This window comes from Cetorhinus maximus, chromosome 3 (assembly GCF_964194155.1).
Source record: "Cetorhinus maximus chromosome 3, sCetMax3.hap1.1, whole genome shotgun sequence".
Taxonomy (NCBI): domain Eukaryota; kingdom Metazoa; phylum Chordata; class Chondrichthyes; order Lamniformes; family Cetorhinidae; genus Cetorhinus; species Cetorhinus maximus.
Genome location: NC_135881.1, coordinates 188,630,532 through 188,651,738, shown reverse-complemented (window position 1 = coordinate 188,651,738; position 21,207 = coordinate 188,630,532). Strand labels below are relative to the sequence as shown.

At 45.3% G+C, this 21,207-nt stretch overlaps 1 protein-coding gene across 7 annotated transcripts in view; it reads right to left on the bottom strand.

Annotated features, from left to right (window-relative positions):
- The window catches only part of plekhg4b (pleckstrin homology domain containing, family G (with RhoGef domain) member 4B), a 332,728-nt gene that overhangs the window by 54,202 nt on the left and 257,319 nt on the right, over positions 1-21,207 (bottom strand). For 6 of the 7 annotated variants that reach the window (XM_078539457.1, XM_078539462.1, XM_078539463.1 and 3 more), the window contains 2 exons: positions 12,507-12,725; positions 6,601-6,724 (listed from right to left, as the gene is read on the bottom strand). In XM_078539457.1, coding sequence (XP_078395583.1) covers positions 6,601-6,724; positions 12,507-12,725 — 343 coding nt within the window. The remainder of the gene's footprint in view (positions 1-6,600; positions 6,725-12,506; positions 12,726-21,207) is intronic. The other variant, XM_078539458.1, reaches the window with a different exon arrangement.

The window sequence follows — 21,207 nt, the reverse complement described above, 5'->3', positions numbered from 1 at the left end:
TGACTGTGGTTCAGGCTCATGATCTGCTGTTGGTTGATAGACCATAAAATTGATTGATATCACCATGTTATCACCTTACAATATATTAACACTTGCCACTCCAGCAATATCACCCATAAATCTTTTAAAATCTGCACAATCAAATTCCATTCTCATTACATTTTGGGACCATGCTTTGCAATTTTAACTATTTATTACGAGGCTTTAGTTTCAGATCACAAAAGGCGTCAAATGTTATTTTTCTTTCATGGGACCGCTGGATTAATTTTCACATTTGTTCGGGGGAAGTAGGTGATCCTACCAAGACTGCAATTATTTGCCACCCCTCACTGCTCCTGGGGCATTAAAGCTCTAATGTTAACCAAGAACAAGGGGAGAGAAGGGGTCAAATGCAAAACACTCCCTCTTAACTCATCAATGTGAGGCCTGTTCACACACCTACATGTCCTCAGTCAGTTGCCAGCAGTTGCCTGGGCAGAATGTCAGGAGGCAGAATGATGCCCTGGCACTCAAACCAGTTGCGGGGTAGGGCTACCAGGATGGTATCATGATTGGCAGTGAGGAGAGTAGGGTGGTGGTTAGGCCAGGCTGGTGGGCAAATGAACACTCCTTGTGGGGGTAAGGGGGAATACTCCTCCTTCGCCTGGAACGAACATAAAATTACTTTTTTGGGCTTCTTCCAGCCCGACTGCTTTGCCTTCACTGGGCAGGAAGTCACAATTAAAATTGCTCGGATCAATAATTAAAATTGTAGCCAGGTACCAATAACATCATTGGATCCTGACCTGCACCTTTAAAGAAGGACCCCGTTGACGTGAGGTAGGCGTCCTTGCTACCTGCTCAGAATAGCAGGTTAAAATAGAAGCTAGCAGAAATGATGCCGTATGTCAGTGGGCAAAGTTGTCCACCCACATGTTTCGGATCATTAAGAGCCAATCACATATTGCATTTTATGATCCATCATAAGGTTCACTCTCTTCAATGCGAATTTTGCGAGCTGTCTAACACACTGTTGGATTCAATGAATAATAGTGTAGATAACGTGGATAAAATACGACAAGTCAATTCAGTTCATGATTGTGTTTTCTTCCAGGGCCCAATAGTGTATTACTTCCCTCTTCTCCTCTCGCGAAGGCCCACTTGCTGAGGGAACGTGTCCGGTTCCCTCCACTTTTTTTATATAGGGAGCCATACTTCATGTGTCAACCCCAGGATGTCAAAAGTACTTCACAACCAATGAAGTACTTTTTGAAGTGTAGTCACCATTGTCAGGCAAGAAACCCAGCAGCCAATTTGCGCACAAGATTCCACAAACAGCACTGCGATAAACGCCTGGCTAAACAGTTGTTTTAGTGATATTGTTTGGGGGGTAAGTGTTGGCCAAGGCACCAGGAGAATAGTGCCCTGGGATCTTTATTGTTCACCTGGAAGGACAGGCTGTCTCATCCAAAAGACGCCAACCCTAGCACACTCCTTCAGTTCTGCACTGAAGTGTCAGCACGGATTATGTGCACAGCAATTCATGCTGACCGGATAGAAAAAAGGAATTGAAAATCTCTTTGTGCTGCATACATTTTCCCTCATGGTCTACGCTAAAATATCTGACTAACTACACACATCCTGAACTGACTGTGCCAAGTTTTGCAGGAAAATCTTATTTAATGTCAGAAAGTGTTTGCAAGGGCTGTAAAGAAAACACACACGCACACATACATATAGACATACATACATACACATACACATACATATAGACATACATACATACACACACACACACAAATACATATAGACATACATACACATACACACACACACATACATATAGACATACATACATAGACATACACACACACATACATATAGACATACATACATACACATACACACACACACATACATATAGACATACATACATACACATACACACACACATACATACACATAAACACACATACATATAGACATACATACATGCACATACACACACACACAAATACATTTTTGTTTGAGAGCATTAGTTGAGTGAACTGAATCAATGATATCCATCTCTGTGTGGTTAATGGAAGTTTATTTGTTCTGCTTGTTTGCTGTTCTCAGGTTGTACATTGCTTTTTGTGAGGACTGAAATGCCTCTGCCCCTTGATCTCCAAATTGTCGAGGCTATTTCCCAGGCAAAGGAATCTCTAAATGGATGAAATACTATATACAAAAAATACCTGCAAAATATATCGGCAATACATTTATTTCTTCAGATTTACCATGCTCGCAACCAGTTAATACATTTTTCAGGATGTGTGCATCGCTGATAAGGCCAGCATTTATTGCACTCTCTAATTGCCCTTGAAAAGGTCGTGATGGGCCTTCTTCTTGAACAGCTGCAGTCTGTCATAGTGATAGTGCTTCCCCTAGTGCTGTCAGATAGGAAGTTTCAGAATTTTGATGCATCGACAGTGAATGATTGGCCACATATGTCCAAGTTGGAATGGTGTGCGCCTTGGAGGGGAATTTGGGGGTGATGGTTTTCCTGTGTGCCTGCTGCCCTTGCTCTTCAAGGTGATGGTGATAGTTGTGCTCTGAACTACAGGCAATAAGCCTTCAAGTTGACCAGTTAATTTATTACTAGCTTCAATTGTGGAAGCCAAAGTTGGGTTTGTCGAACACAGATTTGCCTTTGTGCAAACTCCACAGCCAGAAGACTCAAGTATCTATTAAAGCATCTTGGCCCAGATTTTCACTCTCGGTCGGGCGCGCAGAGACAGAAGATTTCCCGGCTCTGCGAACCTGACACTGCAGATCAGGTTTTCATTCTGAGGGGGTGGGCTGGATTGGAAGTCGGGCCCACCACCCCCGGAACGAGTGCCGAGGCTGCCGGGTGTGGAGGCGGGCTGGGGGGAAGGACTGTTTCTGTGCTCCGGCACTGTGTTGAAATATAAAAAACAATAAAACAGAAATCAGCCCTCACTCGCCCGCACACTCCCTATGCCCCGTCCATGCCAACCTATGCCACCTCATGCCCCCATTTCACCTCATACCCCCATGCCAACACATGCCCCTCTACACACCTCCATGGCCCCTCATGCCACCTATGCCCCCTATATCCCCATGGCTCTTTATAGTCCCTATGCTAACTTAGTGCCAACTTGTGCCAACCCATGCCCCCACCCACCACCCTTTTCCCTTACCCCTCCATACCAGCTCACCCCATATCCTTTGACTGTTCCTTGACAGCTTTGACACAAGGGGAAGGATTTTTAGCTCGGCAGGTGGGTGCGCGCCCGACCCGACCCGACATGACCAAGCATCAAATGACGTGTGATGACGTCGGCTGAGCATGCCGGCGTCAACTCGCAGTTCGGACGGTGTGCCCGCTGACAATTAAAAGGACTATTAAGGCCATTAAGTTATCAATTGTGCTTAATTTTTCACTGCCCGTTCAACCTAATGGTTGACGGTCAGGCGAAAAGGCCAAGCGGCCTTTGCATTTTTTTGGAAACCTCATCCACGGGCGGGATGAGGTTTCCAACATCAAATGCAAATGAAATAAAACTTTTTTTAATTTTTAATTAAAAACTTGTCCCTGCTCATGTGACAGAGTCACATGAGGGGTCATGTTTCATTAAATTTTTCTGTTGTTTAATAAATCTTTGCAATATATTCTTCATCTCCCTAAGGCAGCTCCTAGTTAGCACTCTCTTGCGCGCATGCGTGAAGCTCGTGCTAGGCCTGCTCTCCCTCCTCCCTCCACTCGCACAGACAGCACTCAGCGCTGGCCCTCGCGTATCATGCTGGGCGAGCCTTAATTGGCCTGCCAGCATGAAATCGTGGTGCGCTGTCGATCGCGGGCAGCAGGCGGCTTCCCAACCACCCCCTGCCCGGCCCTGCCAATCCCACAATCCAGGGGCAAAATTCTGCCCATGGTATCCCAAGACCATATCCAAAGGGATATGTTACCTCTCCAAAGGGGCTATCTAAACGAATCCACCAAGTTCACACATCTTATCTGGACTAATCAGCAAATTCTGGGTCTCACACTCCTGGCCGTCCAAAATCCCACTTCAGTGGAGACAGCTGGTGATTTAAAGGATCAGCTGCCCCATAAACCACGCATGTGTGAACCTTGGCCCAACTCCACTCCTGCCCCTGTGAAAATGGAACATGCCGCGTTCAGGGACAGAACTTAGGGCAGAACCATAGGCTCAGTGAACACGAGCAGGGCCCACTCGCCGAGGCGTGAAAGGATGCGGGGTGATGTCAGGCGTGCGTCCCGACGACACCGCGCATCATTTAGATTTTCAGGTCAGCGGGCGCACAGCTGAGTCGGCTGCGCACCTGCCGAAGTGCCAAAAGCTTATTAAAGCCATTTAAAAAGCCACTTAAGCAATCACTGAGCTGCCCGTCCAACCTTAAGGTTGGCGGGCAGGCGAAGAGCCCAGGCGGCCTTCGTATTTTTCATGGAACCTCATCCACAGGCGGGATGTGGTTTCATGAATGGTTTTAAATTTTCATTAAAATTTTTATTAAAATTAATGGACATGTCCCAGCTCATGTGACAGTTTCACATGAGGGGACATGTCACAGAAAAATTTTCACCACTTTATTAAACTGTTTAACTTTCAAACTTATCTCCCTGAGGTACCTCTGTGCCTCAGGGAAATTTCTGCGCTCTTTCACGCGCATGCGCAAAAGAGCGCACTCCTGACTCAGGGAACCCCACCCCACCCCCCCCACCCCCCCTCCGCCCACACAAGGAGCACTCAGCGCTTCCAGGCGCGCATCACGCTGGGCGGGCCTTAATTGGCCGGTCCACGTAAAATGGCGGTGCGGACCCAATCAGGGGCGCCGATCGGGTCCGTGCCCGCCCACACCCATTCCCTCACCGCCTGCCTGACAGGCAGAAAATTCTGACCTGAGAATTTTTGGCCATTTCCAGGATTTTCGCCATTCTATCCTGGTGAAAACCTGGGCCTTTGATGCTTCCCAAAAGTTAAGGATGGTCCAGTCAAAGATTCACTATCCAATACATCATTTCTTTTTCTCTCTTGATCTTCACGTTCAGTTTTTGTTTGTTTTTTGTTTTGCTACCTCTGTTTTCTGAAGTTGTGAAATAAACCCAATTCACAGATGTTTCCTACATGGCCATTTTGGCACAATTGACCCTGAACCTTCTGGTCTGTATGACTCAGCCGCATGTTATCTTCGCATTGGATGATTGAGCCAGCGCACCTGCATTTCTCCGGCTCTGGCTATCTAAACATGCCATTATTATTGTGTCTGCTGTTGAAAGGGATTTTTCTGGAACCAGTTTTGAATTTTGTCACCTAAAGTTTCAGTAACAAAACAAATAACCTCCAGTGCGCAGAGATTCCTCTCTAGTTTGGCTTCATCCATGTAATTCTATGCTGAGGTCCCAAATATTTCAAAGCATGCTTTCATACAAAGAGAGGGGCAAATAGAAACAGGAGATAAAATGGAAATACACTCGTTGTGATCCTTAGGCAAGTTAGGCTGGCTGCCGGGAACACTTACCCAGTTAGTTCCCTGCGCCATCTATTCTGTCTATTGATAAGACAGCCTTATCCTAAAGCCTCTATGCCAACACAAATTGACTATTGACACAGATTCCATGTATCAATAATTCCATGGTAATGCACTCCCTTTGAATGATGATTCATGCTAGGAGCTTCTGATTGTGGAATTTTCCTGTTTATCCTTACAAATGCAGTGCCCAATGTTTAAACCAGCACAATATTCTGAGGAGGATAAGTCCAGCTTGTGCCACTGTCTTTGCGAAGATAACATGCGGCTGAATCATACAGACCAGAAGGTTCAGGGTCAATTTCCAGTTGGTGCTGAATTAGCTGATCTCATCCTATGTGGTGATAAGAGCAATGCAATTGGTTCTAGGGGCAGTGGACTAACAGAGGGCACAATCTGTCTGGATTTGCACACCAGGTCATTATTCAATGACACCTGTTGGAAAGTGCTTGGATGTGTACATTTGATAATGGCAGGAACAGGTGATGACCTCCTCAGTTGAAAAGCCCATTAACACTTATTGTGTAGGTTTACACAATAAATGGCCATTTGTGTATGATAGTGTCAGACCACAAACCAATACCATTAAATGCCTGCAGGAGAGAAGGAACAGAAAATGTGTAAAATAAGGATTTTTAAAACTAGGTGGTACAGTAGGTTAGCTATACCAAGGGCCCCAAATATATCTGGATTCCTGGATACAGACTCTAAAGGCCCATGCAGTAATTCACCTCTGGAACCACACCTAATTTGGGGAATAAAAATCTCTCAAAATTTAAAAAGGGACCCATCGGTGTAGCATATTAAAAGGACCTTTACTCTGCATTTAATGGTATCAAATGTGACTTGGGAATATTGAAGCTGACATGGAGTGCCTGAAAAGCAAAAGCTAACATCCAACAACAGAGTAAAAATTATCACCAAAGTTCTAAAGGAAATGTCAATAGTTTGGACGGAGTGGACAGAAACATTTCATAGAGGAAGTAGAATTAACCACAGACACAGCAAAATCTCACCAAAAGATCAAGTCAAACAGACATTTCAAGGCACCTGTGGTTTCCATACCTTGGGATGCTGTAGTAATACAATAGTAGATGGGTCAGCTCTGTGCTGGGGCAGCTTTGGTTCACCCATATTACGTTGTGTGTGCAGATCTGGATCACAGCTCGACCAGTTTTGTCTCTGTTGCCTGTAGAATTACATGGATGAAATTGTGAAATCGTTCTTCCCCATGTACCCTTGGCAAAATGAATTGTATTTCTGACTGAAATATGCACATGTCTTAATGGAAAAATGTTCCAGAGTGCTCTATAGCGAGGTGAAAAAAGTAAACAGGTGGAAGATGAGGGAATGAATGAATGCTGAATTGTGCAAGGAGACATAGGAAAGGTGACTAATGCTTGGTTGAAATTATGGGACTTGAGAAGAATGGTGGGCAGGGTGGGGAGAGGCAAGGCGATTTAGGAAGGCATTTCTAGAGAGTAGGGTCTAGGCAACTGAAGGCTCTGTCATCAAAAGTGGGGAAAACAGATGGGAGAAATCCACAAAGTACCAGAGTTAAAGGATTGAAGGGTTTAGGAGGAGGTTGGATAAGATAAGGCCATGGACGGGTTTGAAGATGAGGACAATGTTTTTACATTTATTGCACTTGTTTGCAAGCAGCCATGTAAATCAGCAAAGGACATGTTACAGATGAAGGATGTGTTGCAGGAATCAGATGGCTTTTTTTGGACCAGTTGCAGAAATATTTAAATTTTTAACATTATGTTTGTACGTCACTTACTTCAGAAGTCATTGGGGTTGAGAAATTTTGTGTGGAGGCCTTTCTTTGCTGGGAGCTTTGTCCCTAGAAGTGCAAAACCTGGAACTCATGGGAACATGACCAAATCACTACCATCCATTAGTTGACATGCCAGGTGGCACTATGTGGCACTGAAAGAATTATTCACCATTATACTTAGTCGCAATGCTTTTTGCTCAGTCCTTGCTTTGCCCCACAGAACACCATTCCAATGTGTTTCTGAATGGAGTTTTTCTTTGTGGATGTAACTTTTAATTCACTATGAAAGGCAGCCAGTAACTGTAATATACTTGGATTTTGTAAAGGTATTCAATAAGGTGCCACCCAAAAAGGTTAATATGCAAGATAAGGGCTCACGGATTTGGAGGTAATATATTAACATGAATGGAGTATTGGTTAACAAACTGGAAGCAAAGAGTAGGGCTAACGGGGCATTTTCAAGTTAAAAGGCTATGACTAGTGGAATGCCAAAAGGATCAGTGCTGCGGCTTCAGCTATTTACAATCTATATTCATAACTTAGACAAAGAAACCAAGAGTAATGTATCAATGTTTACTGATGGTACAAAGCTAGCTGGGAATGTAAGCACTGAGGAGGACACAAAGAGGCTACAAAGCTATATAGACAGGATAAGTGGGTGGCTACAAGGTGGCAGATTAAGTATAACGTAGGGAAGTGTGTAGTTGTTCATTTTGCTAATAAGAATAGAAAAGCAGAATATTTTTTAAAAGGCGTGAATCTTTTACGTGATAACATTCAGAGACACTTGGGTGTACTCATACAAGGAGCATAGAATGGTAGCATGCAGTTATAGCAAGAATTAGAAAGGCAAGTGGAATGTTTATTGCAAATGAGCTGGAGTACAAGAATAAAGAAACTTGCTACAATTGTAAAAAGCTCTGGTGAGACAGCATCAGGGGTACTGTCTGCAGCTTTGGTCTCCATGTTGAAGGAAGGATATACTTACATTGGAGGCAGTACAGTGAAGGTTCACTGGATTGATTCCTGGATGAGAGGGTTGTCCTATAATGAGAGGCTGATTAAGCAGGGCCTATATTCACTGGAGTTTAGAAGAATAAGAGATGATCTTATTGAAACGTACCAGGTTCTGAAGAGGCTTGACAGGGTAGACCCTGAGAGGTTGTTACCTCTGGCTGGGGAATCTAGAATATATCCTTCCTTCAACATGGAATACAAAACTGCAGACAGTACTCCTGATGCTGCCTCACCAAAGCATTTTACAATTATAGCAAATTTATTTATTCTCGTACTCCAGTCCATTTGCAATAAACATTCCATGTGCATTTCTAATTCTTGCTATAACTGCATGCTAACATTCCAAGTTCCTCGTACGAGTACACCCAAGTGTCTCCGAACGTTATTCCACTCAGGGTAGGTAGATTTTTGAAGAGGAGAAATTTCTTCACTCAAAGGGTTTTGAATCTTTGGAATTCTCCATCCCATAGGGTTGTGAATGCTCCATCATTGACTATATTTAAGGCCAAGATGGACAGATTTTTGTTTTCTCAGGGAATCAAGGGGTATGGGGGCACAGGCAGGATGTGGAGCTGAGGCAGAGAGTCAGATATGTTCATACTGAATGATGGAGCAGGCTCGAGAGGTGGGATCGACTCCTGCTTCAATTTCTTAGGTACCATAATGGATAGCTTCCTTCAGCAACTCACCAGCGTAGCCAGTCACTATATCGAGAGCCGGCTATCTTTCTTTATTATTTGTTCATGGGACGTGGCAACACTGGCTGGGCCAGAATTTATTGCCCATCCTTAATTGCCCTTGAGAAGGTGGTGGTGAGCTGCCTTCTTGAACCGTTGCAATCCACGTGGTGTAGGTACACCCACAGAGCTGTTAGGGAGGGAGTTCCAGGATTTTGACCCAGCGACAGTGAAGGAACAGCGATATAGTTCCAAGTCAGGATGGTGAGTGGCTTGGAGGGGAGTTTCCAGGTGGTGGTGTTCCCATGTATCTGCTGCCCTTGCCCTTTGAGGTGGTAGTGGTCAGGTTTGGAAGGTGCTGTCTAAGAAGCCTTGGTGAGTTCCTGCAGTGCATCTTGTAGATGGTACACACTGCTGCTACTATGCATCTGTGGTGGAGGGAATGAATGTTTATGGATAGGGTGCCAATCAAGCGGGCTGCTTTGTTCCAGATGGTGTCAAGCTTCTTCAGTGTTGTTGGAGTTGCATTCATTCAGGCAAGTGGGTAGTATTCCATAACACTCCTGACTTGTGCCTTGTAGATGATGGACAGGCTTTGGGGAGTCAGGAGGTGAGTTACTCGCCCACAGGATTGCTAGCCTTTGACTTGTTCTTGTAGCCACATGGCTAATCCAGTTCAGTTTCTGGTCAATGGTAACCCCTGGGATGTTGAAAATGGGGGACTCAGCAATGTTAGTGCTATTAAATGCCAAGGGGCAATGGTTAGATTCTCTCTCGTTGGAGATGGTCATTGCCTGGCACTTGTGTGGCGCGAATTTAACTTGCCACCTGTCAGCCCAAGCCTGGATATTGTCCAGGTCTTGCTGCACTTGGACATGGACTGCTTCAGTATCTGAGGAGTCGTGAATGGTGCTGAACATTGTGCAATCATCAGCGAACATCCCCACTTCTGACCTTATGATGGGAGGAGGGTCATTGATGAAGTAGCTGAATGGTTGGGCCTAAGACACTACCCTGAGAAACCCCTGCAGTGATGTCCTGGAACTCAGATGATTGACCTCCAACATCCACAACCATCTTCCTTTGTGCTAGGTATGACTCCAACCAGAGGAGAGTTTTCCCCCTGATTCCCATTGACACCAATTTTGCTAGGGCTCTTTGATGCCACACTTGGTCAAATGCTGCCTTGATGTCAAGGGCAGTCACTCTCATGTCACCCCAGGAGTTCAGCTCTTTTGTCCATGTTTGAACCAAGGCTGTAATGAGGTCAGGAGCTGAGTGGCCCTGGCGGAACCCAAACTGAGCATCAATGACCAGGTCATTGCTAAGCAAGTGCTGCTTGATAGCACTGTTGAAGACCCCTTCCATCGCTTTACTAATGATCGAGAGTAGACTGATGGGGTGGTAATTGGCCAGGTTGGACTTGTCCTACTTTTTGTGTACAGGACATAATTGGGCAACTTTCCACATTTCTGGGTAGATGCCAGTGTTGTAGCTGTACTGGAGCAGTTTGGCTAGGGCTGAGGGAGTTCTGAAGCCCAGTTCTTCAGTACTATTGCCAGAATGTTTTCAGGGCCCATAGGCTTTGCAGTACCCAGTGCCTTCAGCAGTTTCTTGATATCTCATGGAGTGAATCAAACTGGCTGAATACTGGCATCTGTGATGCTGGGGACCTCCGGAGAAGGCCAAGCTGGATCATCCACCTGACACTTCTGGCTGAAGATTGTTGCAAATATTTCAGCCTTATCTTTTGCACTGATGTGCTGGGCTCCCCCATCATTGAGGGTGGGGATATTTGTGGAGCCTCCTCCTCCAGTGAGTTGTTGAATTGTCCACTGCCATTCACAACTGGATGTGGCAGGACTGCAGAGCTTAGATCTGATCCGTTGGTTATGGGATCGCTTAGCTCTGCCTGTCACTTGCTGCTTATGCTGTTTGGAACACAAGGAGTCCTGTGTTATAGCTTCACCAGGTTGACACCTCATTTTTAGGTATGCCTGGTGCTGCTTCGGGCATGGCCTCCTGCACTCTTCATTGAACCAGGGTTGAGCCCCTGGCTTGGTAGTAATTGTAGAGTGAGGGATGTGCTGGGTCATGAGGTTACAGATTGTCGTTGTGTACAATTCTGCAACTGCTGATGGCCCATAGCGTCTCATGGGTGCCCAGTCGAGTTAGCAGACCTGTTTGAAGTCTATCACATTTAGCACAGTGGTAGTGCTACAGAACACGATGGAGGGTATCCTCAATGTGAAGACAAGACTAGATCTCCATAAGGACTGAGCAGTGGTCACTCCTACCAATGCTATCATGGGCAGATGCATCTGCGGCAGGCAGGTTGGTGAGGATGAGGTCAAGTATGTTTTCCCGTCTTGTTGGTTTCCCCACCACCTGCCGCAGACCCAGTCCAGCAGCTCTGTCCTTTAGGACTCGGCCAGCTCAGGGCTGTTGTGAAGTTGTGAAACACTTCCTGCAGAATTTAACTGCAGTGTTCCTTTCAATGGGGTTTCCACCCACCCAGGAATCGGGGGTAGGCAGAATGTGGAGTTGAGGCCACACTCAGATTTATTGAATGGCGGACCAGGCTCAAGGAGCCGAATGCCCTACTCCTGCTCCTGATTTGTATGTTTATATGTTCACAGGATGAACCAAGTGAGAGAAGGTAGGTGTACTGGGGGACCGAGAGAGTTTGTGGGGAGGGTTTTCCGATTGCAGAGAGGGGGAGACATATAGTTGGTGACGGGGGGTTGTTGGTGGTTTTGCTGTGCAGCTTTTTGGCTCTGCAGGAAGCACTCCTGCTTCTCCTGACACACAAGCAGTGATGTAAAGACATTTACCTCAAGGATTCAGCTCCTGAGTTTCCCAAAGGCCTGGAAACATCACCTGTTTACTAGAATGGCTGTTGAAATTGGCTCACGTCTTCATTATAATATTAAAATGACCAATCCACTTCCCTCAAACTGGTTTGTCACCCGCCCCCTCATTCCAGCTCTGTTAAAACCAAAGGTGTGCAGGTTGGAGGTGGTTCAGTTCCTGCTCCAGATTCTTTGCATTTTAACTTCTGACATGACTGCAACCAACCCTCTGTTTGGAGTTAAGATTCAGCCCTGTGATTCTAAGTGCCCAAATAATCATCTAAGAGTGGGAACTTTGCAATTTTTCCCCTTCCTAACACAGGCCAGGAATTAAGCTGTAGAATTTTCCAATCGATACAACTTAGTTCCCTGGTAATGCTGCATTTGGGCCTAATCAGGGGAGTTTGTAACATATTTCTAAGTTATGTAATGTCTCATTTCACTTATCCTGAATGCTCATCATTATGCCTTTCAAGGTTTCCTGCTGATGTGTTGGCCAAGAGCTTAATTAACTGATAATTTTGCTAAAACCATCAGGGCATTTGCTTTAATTTCACCTCGCTCTTTCTTCCCCACACCGCCCCTCCCCCTGCTTAATTTTTTTCCTTTTGTCTGAAGCCATTTTCTGCAAGTGAGCATACCAACCTGGTAACTGGGCAACTCCCGATTGCAGCAAGTCCACGTTGACCTCTGCAGCCGTAGTAGGGAGGCTGATGCAGGCTTGGGTAGTGCCCGGGGCCTGCAGCGAGGCTTGAGGGCAAGGTGCTGAAGGAGGAATCTCTGCGGCTTCCCACGTATGGCTTAAAACTGCTTGGCAGCTGCTCCTCCTCTGCATCTCAGCTGCACAGCTCTGGGAGGAACCTGCTAAAAGCAAATCAGTCCCATTAAATAATGACACAATACTCTAAGAAGTTGCACCAATAAACGACTCACAACTCTACCAAAATAAAGCACGAGTAATTTGCAGAACGATTTTTCCTGGTATTTTTGCGTGAAGCTGAAATCCTAAAACATGAACACTGATAAGCCACTGGGCAAAGTGCCCAAGAAGTGAAGGTTCTCATTTCTCTACATGGGATCTCTGCTTTCCCTGCCCACGCTTGTGAGCCTTGGCAACACAACATATCTGCAAAGTATTTTCGAAGGCGATGAGAGATTAAAAAAAAACATGTTGCTGTTTTGTAAGATTTGTGTGAAATATAAGCACTGTTCCTAATAAGCGTCATGCACAGCAAATTGAGACAATTGTTTGGCCTTTGCTATTTAACCCTATGGTGGTTTGTTTCTCAGACGGGAAGCCCAGATGTAATTAGGATCAATAATGTTCATAAAGCCATTTCTTCAATCATTCGAGAAGCATTTATTCTAGTCTTGAGCTCATCCAAAGCTCCGCCGCCAGCAATAAGTCCTATTATGCATCACTTCCGTGCTCATTAACCTACATTGGCTCCCAATGCAGCAGCGCCTCAATTTTAAAATTCTCACCCGTGTTTTCAAATCTCTCCGTGGGCTGGGATTTTCCGGCCCCGTCACGGGCGGGGCAGCGCCCCAGCCAGAAGTTCATTGAATTGCGGCGGGACCGGACGATCCTGGCGGAGGGCGGGTGCGGAAAATCCCGCCCATGGTCTCACCCCTCACTATCTGCCTAACCTCCTCCAGCCCTACAACCTTGTGAGAAATGTGTGCTCATCTGTCCTCTTGTGCATCCCCAATGCTCACTGCTCCAACATCGGTGACCATGCTGTTAGCAGGTAAGGCTCTCAGTTCTGGAATTTCTTCCCTAAATTTCTCTCCCGCTCTCTCCTCCTTTACGATGCTGCTTAACACCTTTCACTTTGACCGGGCTTTTGATCACCTGTCCTAGTATGTAGCTCAGCATCAAATTTTTTCCAATCGTGTTCCTGTGCTTTGGAATATATTTCTGTGTTAAAGGTGCTATATAAATGCAAGCTGTTGCTGTTGCTACCATGCTTGTAAGCAATATTAGCATGCCGAGTTATATCACACCTCCAAGATGCAGAGCAATATAGCGCAGGGAGAGATAGCATTTGCTTACTTTCAGGCTTATTAAACTGAGACACTCATGTAAAGCCTTGTTTACATTGACATTTGGAAGTGAGGCTGAATCCAGAAAAAGCTGAAATCTGACCTGCATTGAGCAAGTCCAGTCTCCTGCCAAGTCTGTTCTGGCTTAAAGTGGATCCACTACACAGGTAGATATCATGCCAGAGCTAAATTTAATGTTCACCGACGTAAACACTAAACAGATGCAATGTTCTCCATCACTCTGACCCTCTTCATGAAGAGGCAGTACTTTATATTGTAAATGTCTATTCAGATGATAATCCCCTACATATGTCTTTATCAGCAGATTATTGAATATTGTAATGTGTAGGCCAGTGAGATAACATAGAAAGTAGAGCTATCCTTCTGTTATTGGTTACATGCCAAAAATAGTACATCCACTAAGGATTCATCTTTTAGTTTGCATTTACCAACTTACCAATTAGGATTCCATGCTCGCCGCGTACCGACCACTAAGTATGTTTGGAAATTATGAGCAAACCTCATTTACACAGAAGGTCCTGGGTTTAATTGTCAGGTTGTGCTCAGTCAGCTGATCTCGACCAGTGCAGTGGTTAGGTGCTATAATTGGTTTCAGTCCCAATGGGCTTGGGGAGGGGAAATATTCTAATTACTACAGTGGCTTCTTTTGGGAAATGCATATTTGGGGACATTGACTGGGACAAGATCAAGTCCAAATAGTGTAAAGAAAAAGAAACTTGCATTAATACAGAAACGTTTGAAATGTAGTCATTGTAACTGTAGGAAACCATAACTGCTCTACACCAATGAGGTAACAGCAAGACGGCAGCTGTTGAAAGAAGGCTTCTTGCAGATAGGGTGACCCCGGTACAGTGGTCAATAGTACTGGAGTGGCCCGGTTTGGATTGGCTGCATCAACTGAAACTCAGGGGGTGCCAAATGCATTGCTCATCTCTCTATAATACCCTTTTTCCTAAGTTGGAGCACCAGACCTGCCAGCAGACAGCCTAAGAGATGAATGTCACTGTGTTGGAGCTTTTGCTGCCCAGCAGGGGGCTTTTGGGCCAGAATACCTTTGTACAGGATCAAGTTGGGCCTGGAAAAGTGACGGTCTCCTTGGCCTAGAGCCTTTCGGTAGTGGAGAAATAGCAGGATATTAAGGATGTCTGCCAATGAATGGTGACTACCTGGGATTGGAGGGCTTCCTAAAACTCCATATTTGCCTCATCTCCATTTCCCTCAGTATATAATTGATGAGAGATATAGAAAATGGCCTGGAAGACACAGTCATATCAACAGTTAGACATAGTTATCAGATGTACTTGTGCTGGGGAGGTAGAATGAAGGCCTAAGACTATTTTTTCTATCTTTTGTATTCTCTTTGACTGTGATGTTGGTGCTGCACTGTAGTAACAAGCATTGTTATATTGCTATGTAATTCTTCCTTCCTTTCTTGTTGGTTATTCATAGGCAATTATACCTGCAGCAAATTTCCATAAGGACAATAAAGTATGTTGTACTGAATTGAATTGAGTTGAGTTGAAGGTAAATGGTCAGATAATTTGCTTCCTGGTGTGGTTGATGGAGAGCCAAATATGGGCCTGGTACCTTGGAGTATTTTATGGCTTTTAATTATGTTTAATTGTATGCAGGTGATGAACAATAACTGGGGAATCACTTGTGTTCTTAAAAATAGGAACAGACTAAAACTGTGGTAATTTGGTTAGGAGGTATAAGTTTGCAACATATCTCTCTGTAAATAAAAACTTCAAAAAGTGTGTGCAGATTGGCTCCAGTTCTATCCTTTGTCAACTGGTTATCTGGATTAGAACACACCTGAGAGGGCAGATGGGGTCTCTGTTTAACGTTTCATCCAGAAAATAGCACCGTGCAGTACTCCCTCTGTATTCTATGCGACTAATGCTTTCTGACACAATCAGGCCATGTCTTCTGAATCGTAAGTAGGCCCTTGCCTGGCTGGGGTAGGCTGCCCTCCCAACTCTACTCTGCATGGATAATAATATATCGAGAACCTGGTACAAATCAACCACTCTCCCTCACCCTGTTTTAACTACCATCTTGCCCTGGTTGCTCTGGGTAACCTGAATTGAATTCAGGGCTTTTTTCTTTTTTATACTTTCATGGGATGTGCGCATCACTGGCTAGGCCAGCATATTTGCCCATCCCTCATTGCCCTTGAGAAGGTGGTGTTGAGCCACCTTCTTGAACCGTTGCAGTAGATACACCCACAATGCTGTTAGGGAGGGTGTTCCAGGATTTTGACCCAGCTGCAGTGAAGGAATGGCATACAGTTCCAAGTCGGGATGGTGTGTGGCTTGGAGGGGAACTTGAAAGGGGTGATGTTCCCATGTATCTCCCTCCTCTTAGTTTTTGATTAGCTGCTGAAGGAGCCTTGGTGAGTTGCTGCAATGCAACTTCTATATAGTGCACACTGCGCATTGATTGGTGGGGGGAGTGGATGAGTTGGTAGATGAGGAAGCGATTAAGTAGATTGCATTGTCCTGGATGGTGTCAGGCTTCAGTATTTATGTGGCTAGTCCAGTTCAGTTTCTGGTCAATGGTAACTCCTAGGATGTTGATAATGGGGGATTCAGTGATGGTGAAGCCATTATATGTCATGGGGGGATGGTTGGATTCTCTCTTGTTGGAGATGGTCATTGCCTGGCACTTGTATGGCACAAATGTTACTTGCCACTTACCAGCCCAACCCTGAATGTTGCTGCATATGGGCAACGACTGTGAATGGTCCTGAACATTGTGCAATCGTCAGCGAACATCCCCACTTCTGACTTTATGATGGAAGGAAGGTCATTGATGAAGTAGCTGAAGATGCTTGGACCTGGGACACTACCCTGAGGAACTCCTGCAGAGGTGTCCTGGGACTGAGATGATTGACCTCCAACAACCACAACCATCTTCCTTTGTGCTAGGTATGACTCCATCCAGTGGAGAGTTTCCCCCCCTTATTCCCATTGACCCCAGTTTTGCCAGGGCCACACTTGTTTCAATGCGGCCTTTGTGTCAAGGGCAGTCACTCTCACCTCGCCTCTGGTGTTCAGCTCTTTTGTCCATGTTTGGATCAGGTCTGTAACAAGATCAGGAGCTGAGTGGCCCTGGCAGTACCCAAACTGAACTTCAGTGAACAGATTGTTGTTGAGTAAATGCTGCTTGACAACACTGTCAATGACACCTTCCATCACATTGCTGACAATCAAGGGTAGATTGATGGGGCAATAATTGGCTGTATTGGATTTGTTCTTTTGGCTGTGGACAGAGCATGCCTGGGCAATTTTCCATATTGCCAGGTAGATGCAGTGTTCTAATTCCTGAGTAGAATTGGAGCTGCACTCATCCAGGCAAGTGGAGAGTATTCCATTACACTCCTGACTTGTGCCTTGTAGACAGTGGACAGGCTTTGGGGAGTCATCACAGGAGTCACAGCCTCTGACCTGCTCTTGTAGCCACAGTATTTATGTGACTACTGGAACAGCTTGGCTGGGGGTGAGAATAGTTCTGGAGCCCAATTCTTCAGTGCTATTGCTGGAATGTTGTCAGGGCCCATATGCTTTGCTGCATCCAGTGCCTTCAGCCGTTTCTTGATATCACATGCAGTGAATCTAACTGGCTGAAGGCTGGCATCTGTAATGCTGGGGACTCAGGAGGAGGCTGAGATGGATCATTCACTCGACAGTTCTGACTGATGATGGGTGCAAATGGGTGGATGTGGGCAGAGCAGTAGGTGGTAACCTACCTTTCCCCATCTTTGACCTAATACCATGAGACTTCATAAGGTCCAGAATCAATGTTGAGGACTCAGGGCAATGCCCACCCACCACTGTGCCACCACCTCTCTTGAGGGCGGTGTCTGGGACATTGTCTGTAAGGCATGATTCTGTGAGTGTGGTTATGTCAGGCTGTTGCTTGACTAGTCTGTGGGACAGCTCTGCCAAATTTGTCACAAGCTCCCAGATGTTAGTAAGGAGGACTTTTCAAGGTCCATAGGGCTGGGTTTGCCGTTGTTGTTTCCAGTGCCTAGGTAATTGCAGGTTGGTCCATCTGGTTTCATTCCTTTTGGACTTTGTAGCGGTTAGATATAACTGAGTGGCTTGCTAGGCCATTTAAGAGTCAACCACATTTCCGTGGGTCTGGAGTCACACATAGGCCAAACCAGGTAAGGACAGCAGGTTTCCTTCCCTAAAGGAGGCATTAGTGAACGAGATGAGTGTTTACGACAATCAATAATGATTTCATGGTCACTATTACCGAGACTAGCTTTTAATTCCAGGTTTTTATAAATGGAATTCAAATTCCACCAGTTGCCCATGTCCCCAAAGCATGAACCTGGGCCTCTAGATTACTAGCCCAGTGACTTTACCACTATGTCATCGCCTCCCCCATAATATAATTCCAATGATGCTGCTGATACACCAGTATATTTCATCCATTCTGCACATAAGCCTATTCAGTAAGGCCCAGCAAGCTCTTTGAGTTGCAGGGGTATTACAGGCTGATGTACTCCCCTCAGCAATCCCTGGGTAGTGATCAATAGTGGACGTGTGGCTGATTTTTCCCTCCCAACCTTGGGAATGAAGAAACCAATAATGGTGATTCTCCAACTTGCCCACATTGAACGGCATCAGCTACGATCTGGCTGAATGGCAGAATGAGCACGAGGGTCTTAATGGCCTACTCCTGTCCCTATAAACCTAGTACAGCTGCCCCAGCTGAGTTCCGTTAAATCAAGGCAGAGCAGTTGAACCATCTCTTCTCACTTCCACACAGTTCCCTTAGCAACTACAGCTTTAGAGGAAGTTTGTAGCATTTAGTTATCACTATTGTAAACATGGAGAGAGCTCAAAGTCTTTAAAACATGTTTGCTAATGGCAAATATGACACCAGTCTAATACTACACGACTGACTCTCAATGCCCACGGGGCAAATAACAAAAGGGTAATAATGTGCCTCAGCCATTTTTGGGCACTTACCAGGAACAAATAAAAGATCACTTAACATTGTAAGAAGATAGATGTTTATATGAAGATATTAGCAGCACATGGTAATGAGTCAATTAAATAATACAAACAAAACACTGGGACTCATTTCTACAAGGATAGAATTCAACAGCTAACAAGTTTTGTTAAATCTATATATGAGGTCATGGATTCCACCCCCAAGTGGGAGGGTGTCCTGTCTCCGAGAGCTGCCAGCCAATCGGTAGCTCGCCAGTCCCAATGGTACCAGTGGGAGCAGAGGCCACTGCTGGGATTGCCAATGAGGAAAAGAGATAGAGGCCGAATAACCAGGTAAATGGGGCAGCTTCATCAGAGTCAATTAGGCAAGCCAAGGTGAGGGCTGCGACCAGGAAGCCGGGGACAGGGGGAGTAGTGTGGGTGGCTCTTGCTACTGGGGGGCATTGGCCTCCTTTGGGGACAGGATACCTGAACAGGAACCCTCCCCACCACCCCCCACCCCAAACCAGCAACTAGGCCACCAGGGTTTACCTGGCAACCTCGCCACATGGTATGGGCACACCCCGCTGCTTGTAAAACACCAGCAGGGATGGGAGGAGACCCTTAAATGACCATTAATTGGCCATTTAAGGGCTTCAATTGACCCAAGGGCAAGCAAGCTACCCAGCACCTATCCCACTGCTGGTAAAATACCACTGAAGGCAAGTAGGCGATGGGCATCGAACCCCCACCATGTCATCGATTTTATTCTCCTTCAACCGCCTGCCCTCTCGGTGTGGGGATGTGGTAGGTTGGGCTTATAATTCCTGCTTTAGTTAGACTACATTTAACATACTGTGCACAGTTCTGACCACCAAAAAGGATGTAGAGGCATTGGAGATAGTGCAAGACAAAGATGATATATAAAGATGGCAGAGATTTTAACCATCAGGAAAGGCAGAACAGGCCAGGACTCTTCTCTCGAAAAGAGAAGGCAGAGGGGGGTCACCTGATAGAGACTTTTAAAATTATGAAAGGGTTTATTAGGGTAGGGGTAGAGAAGATGTTACCAGAGGTGAGAGAGTTCAAAACTAAGGGCCAATCTAAGATAGTCACTAATAAATCGATTAAGGAAATCAGGAGAAACCTCTTTACTCATAGATTGGTGAGAATGTGGAACTCACTATTGCTAAGAGTAGTTGAAGTGACTAGATGCATTTGAGAGGAAGCTAGATAGTGCATGACAGACAAAGGAATAGAAGGACACGCAGATAGGGCTAAATGAAGTATAGTGGAAAAAGGGTCACGTAAAGCATAAATACCAGCATAACTGGGCCAAATGTTCTGCTTCAGTGCTGTAAACTTTACATATTTCCATGTAAGAATGCAACATAGCTTTACAAAAATGTCACTTTTTCTTGCTAAGAATAACAAACAGAAGAAGACATTCCTCCACGTTACTTTGACCTTTTTTTATAATTACATCAAAAGCATTGAGCAGAGTCGTTTGGACAGTGTCAAAGGTTAATGTGGACCAACCATTGTTTCCTTACAGCTAAACATTTCTCTCAGGTTTTAAAGATAAAAGGTCAGCACCCCTTTATACCCATCATCAATTTAACCACACATCCGCAGACCTTTGCAGCAATTTAAGGCTCTTTTTTGCACTCATCAGAGTGACAATAGATTAAAATGACTCTGACAGGTGAAACCTCCAATGCTAAGCTTATTCAAGAGCCATCAGCTAATATGTGTCAGCGCAATTGGGTTGTTTGTGAAACAGCACATATTTCTGCTTTTTTACCTGACAATTCTATCCCTTTCTTCTCTTGAAATTGTTAGATACAGTTGCATAAGTAGCAGTCACTCTCAGGTGCCAGGCCTAGGTAGCCGTTATTTACTGTGAACCAAGACAGCAGGCCAGTTGGCCATGGGGTTTATCATTATCAAGGTAAAGCCTTTCTTCATCCCAATTGTGTACATGTATGAGGGTCGGTTAGCTCAGTTGGTTAGATAGTTTGAGTATGGTGCAGAATGATGCCAACAGTGCGGGATCCATCCCCACAAAGGCTGTGGTAGTTTGTGGAAGCCTGCCTCGCCCCATGCTTGATGTGGAGTGGTGCCCCTCAAGCTACACAACTACTTGTCACTCTGTAACAGAGAAAGATGCCTATGGTCCCTTGTAGACAATGTCTAATTACCATACCTTACTTGTATACATATATGCACTTTCCAGCAGGGGTTGCTGATTTGTAATCAGAACCAGGAATCTCAGCTGAAGTTTCTCCTCTCTAACATGGGGTGAGTCTCAGAGTCGGAAGGTTAGAGGT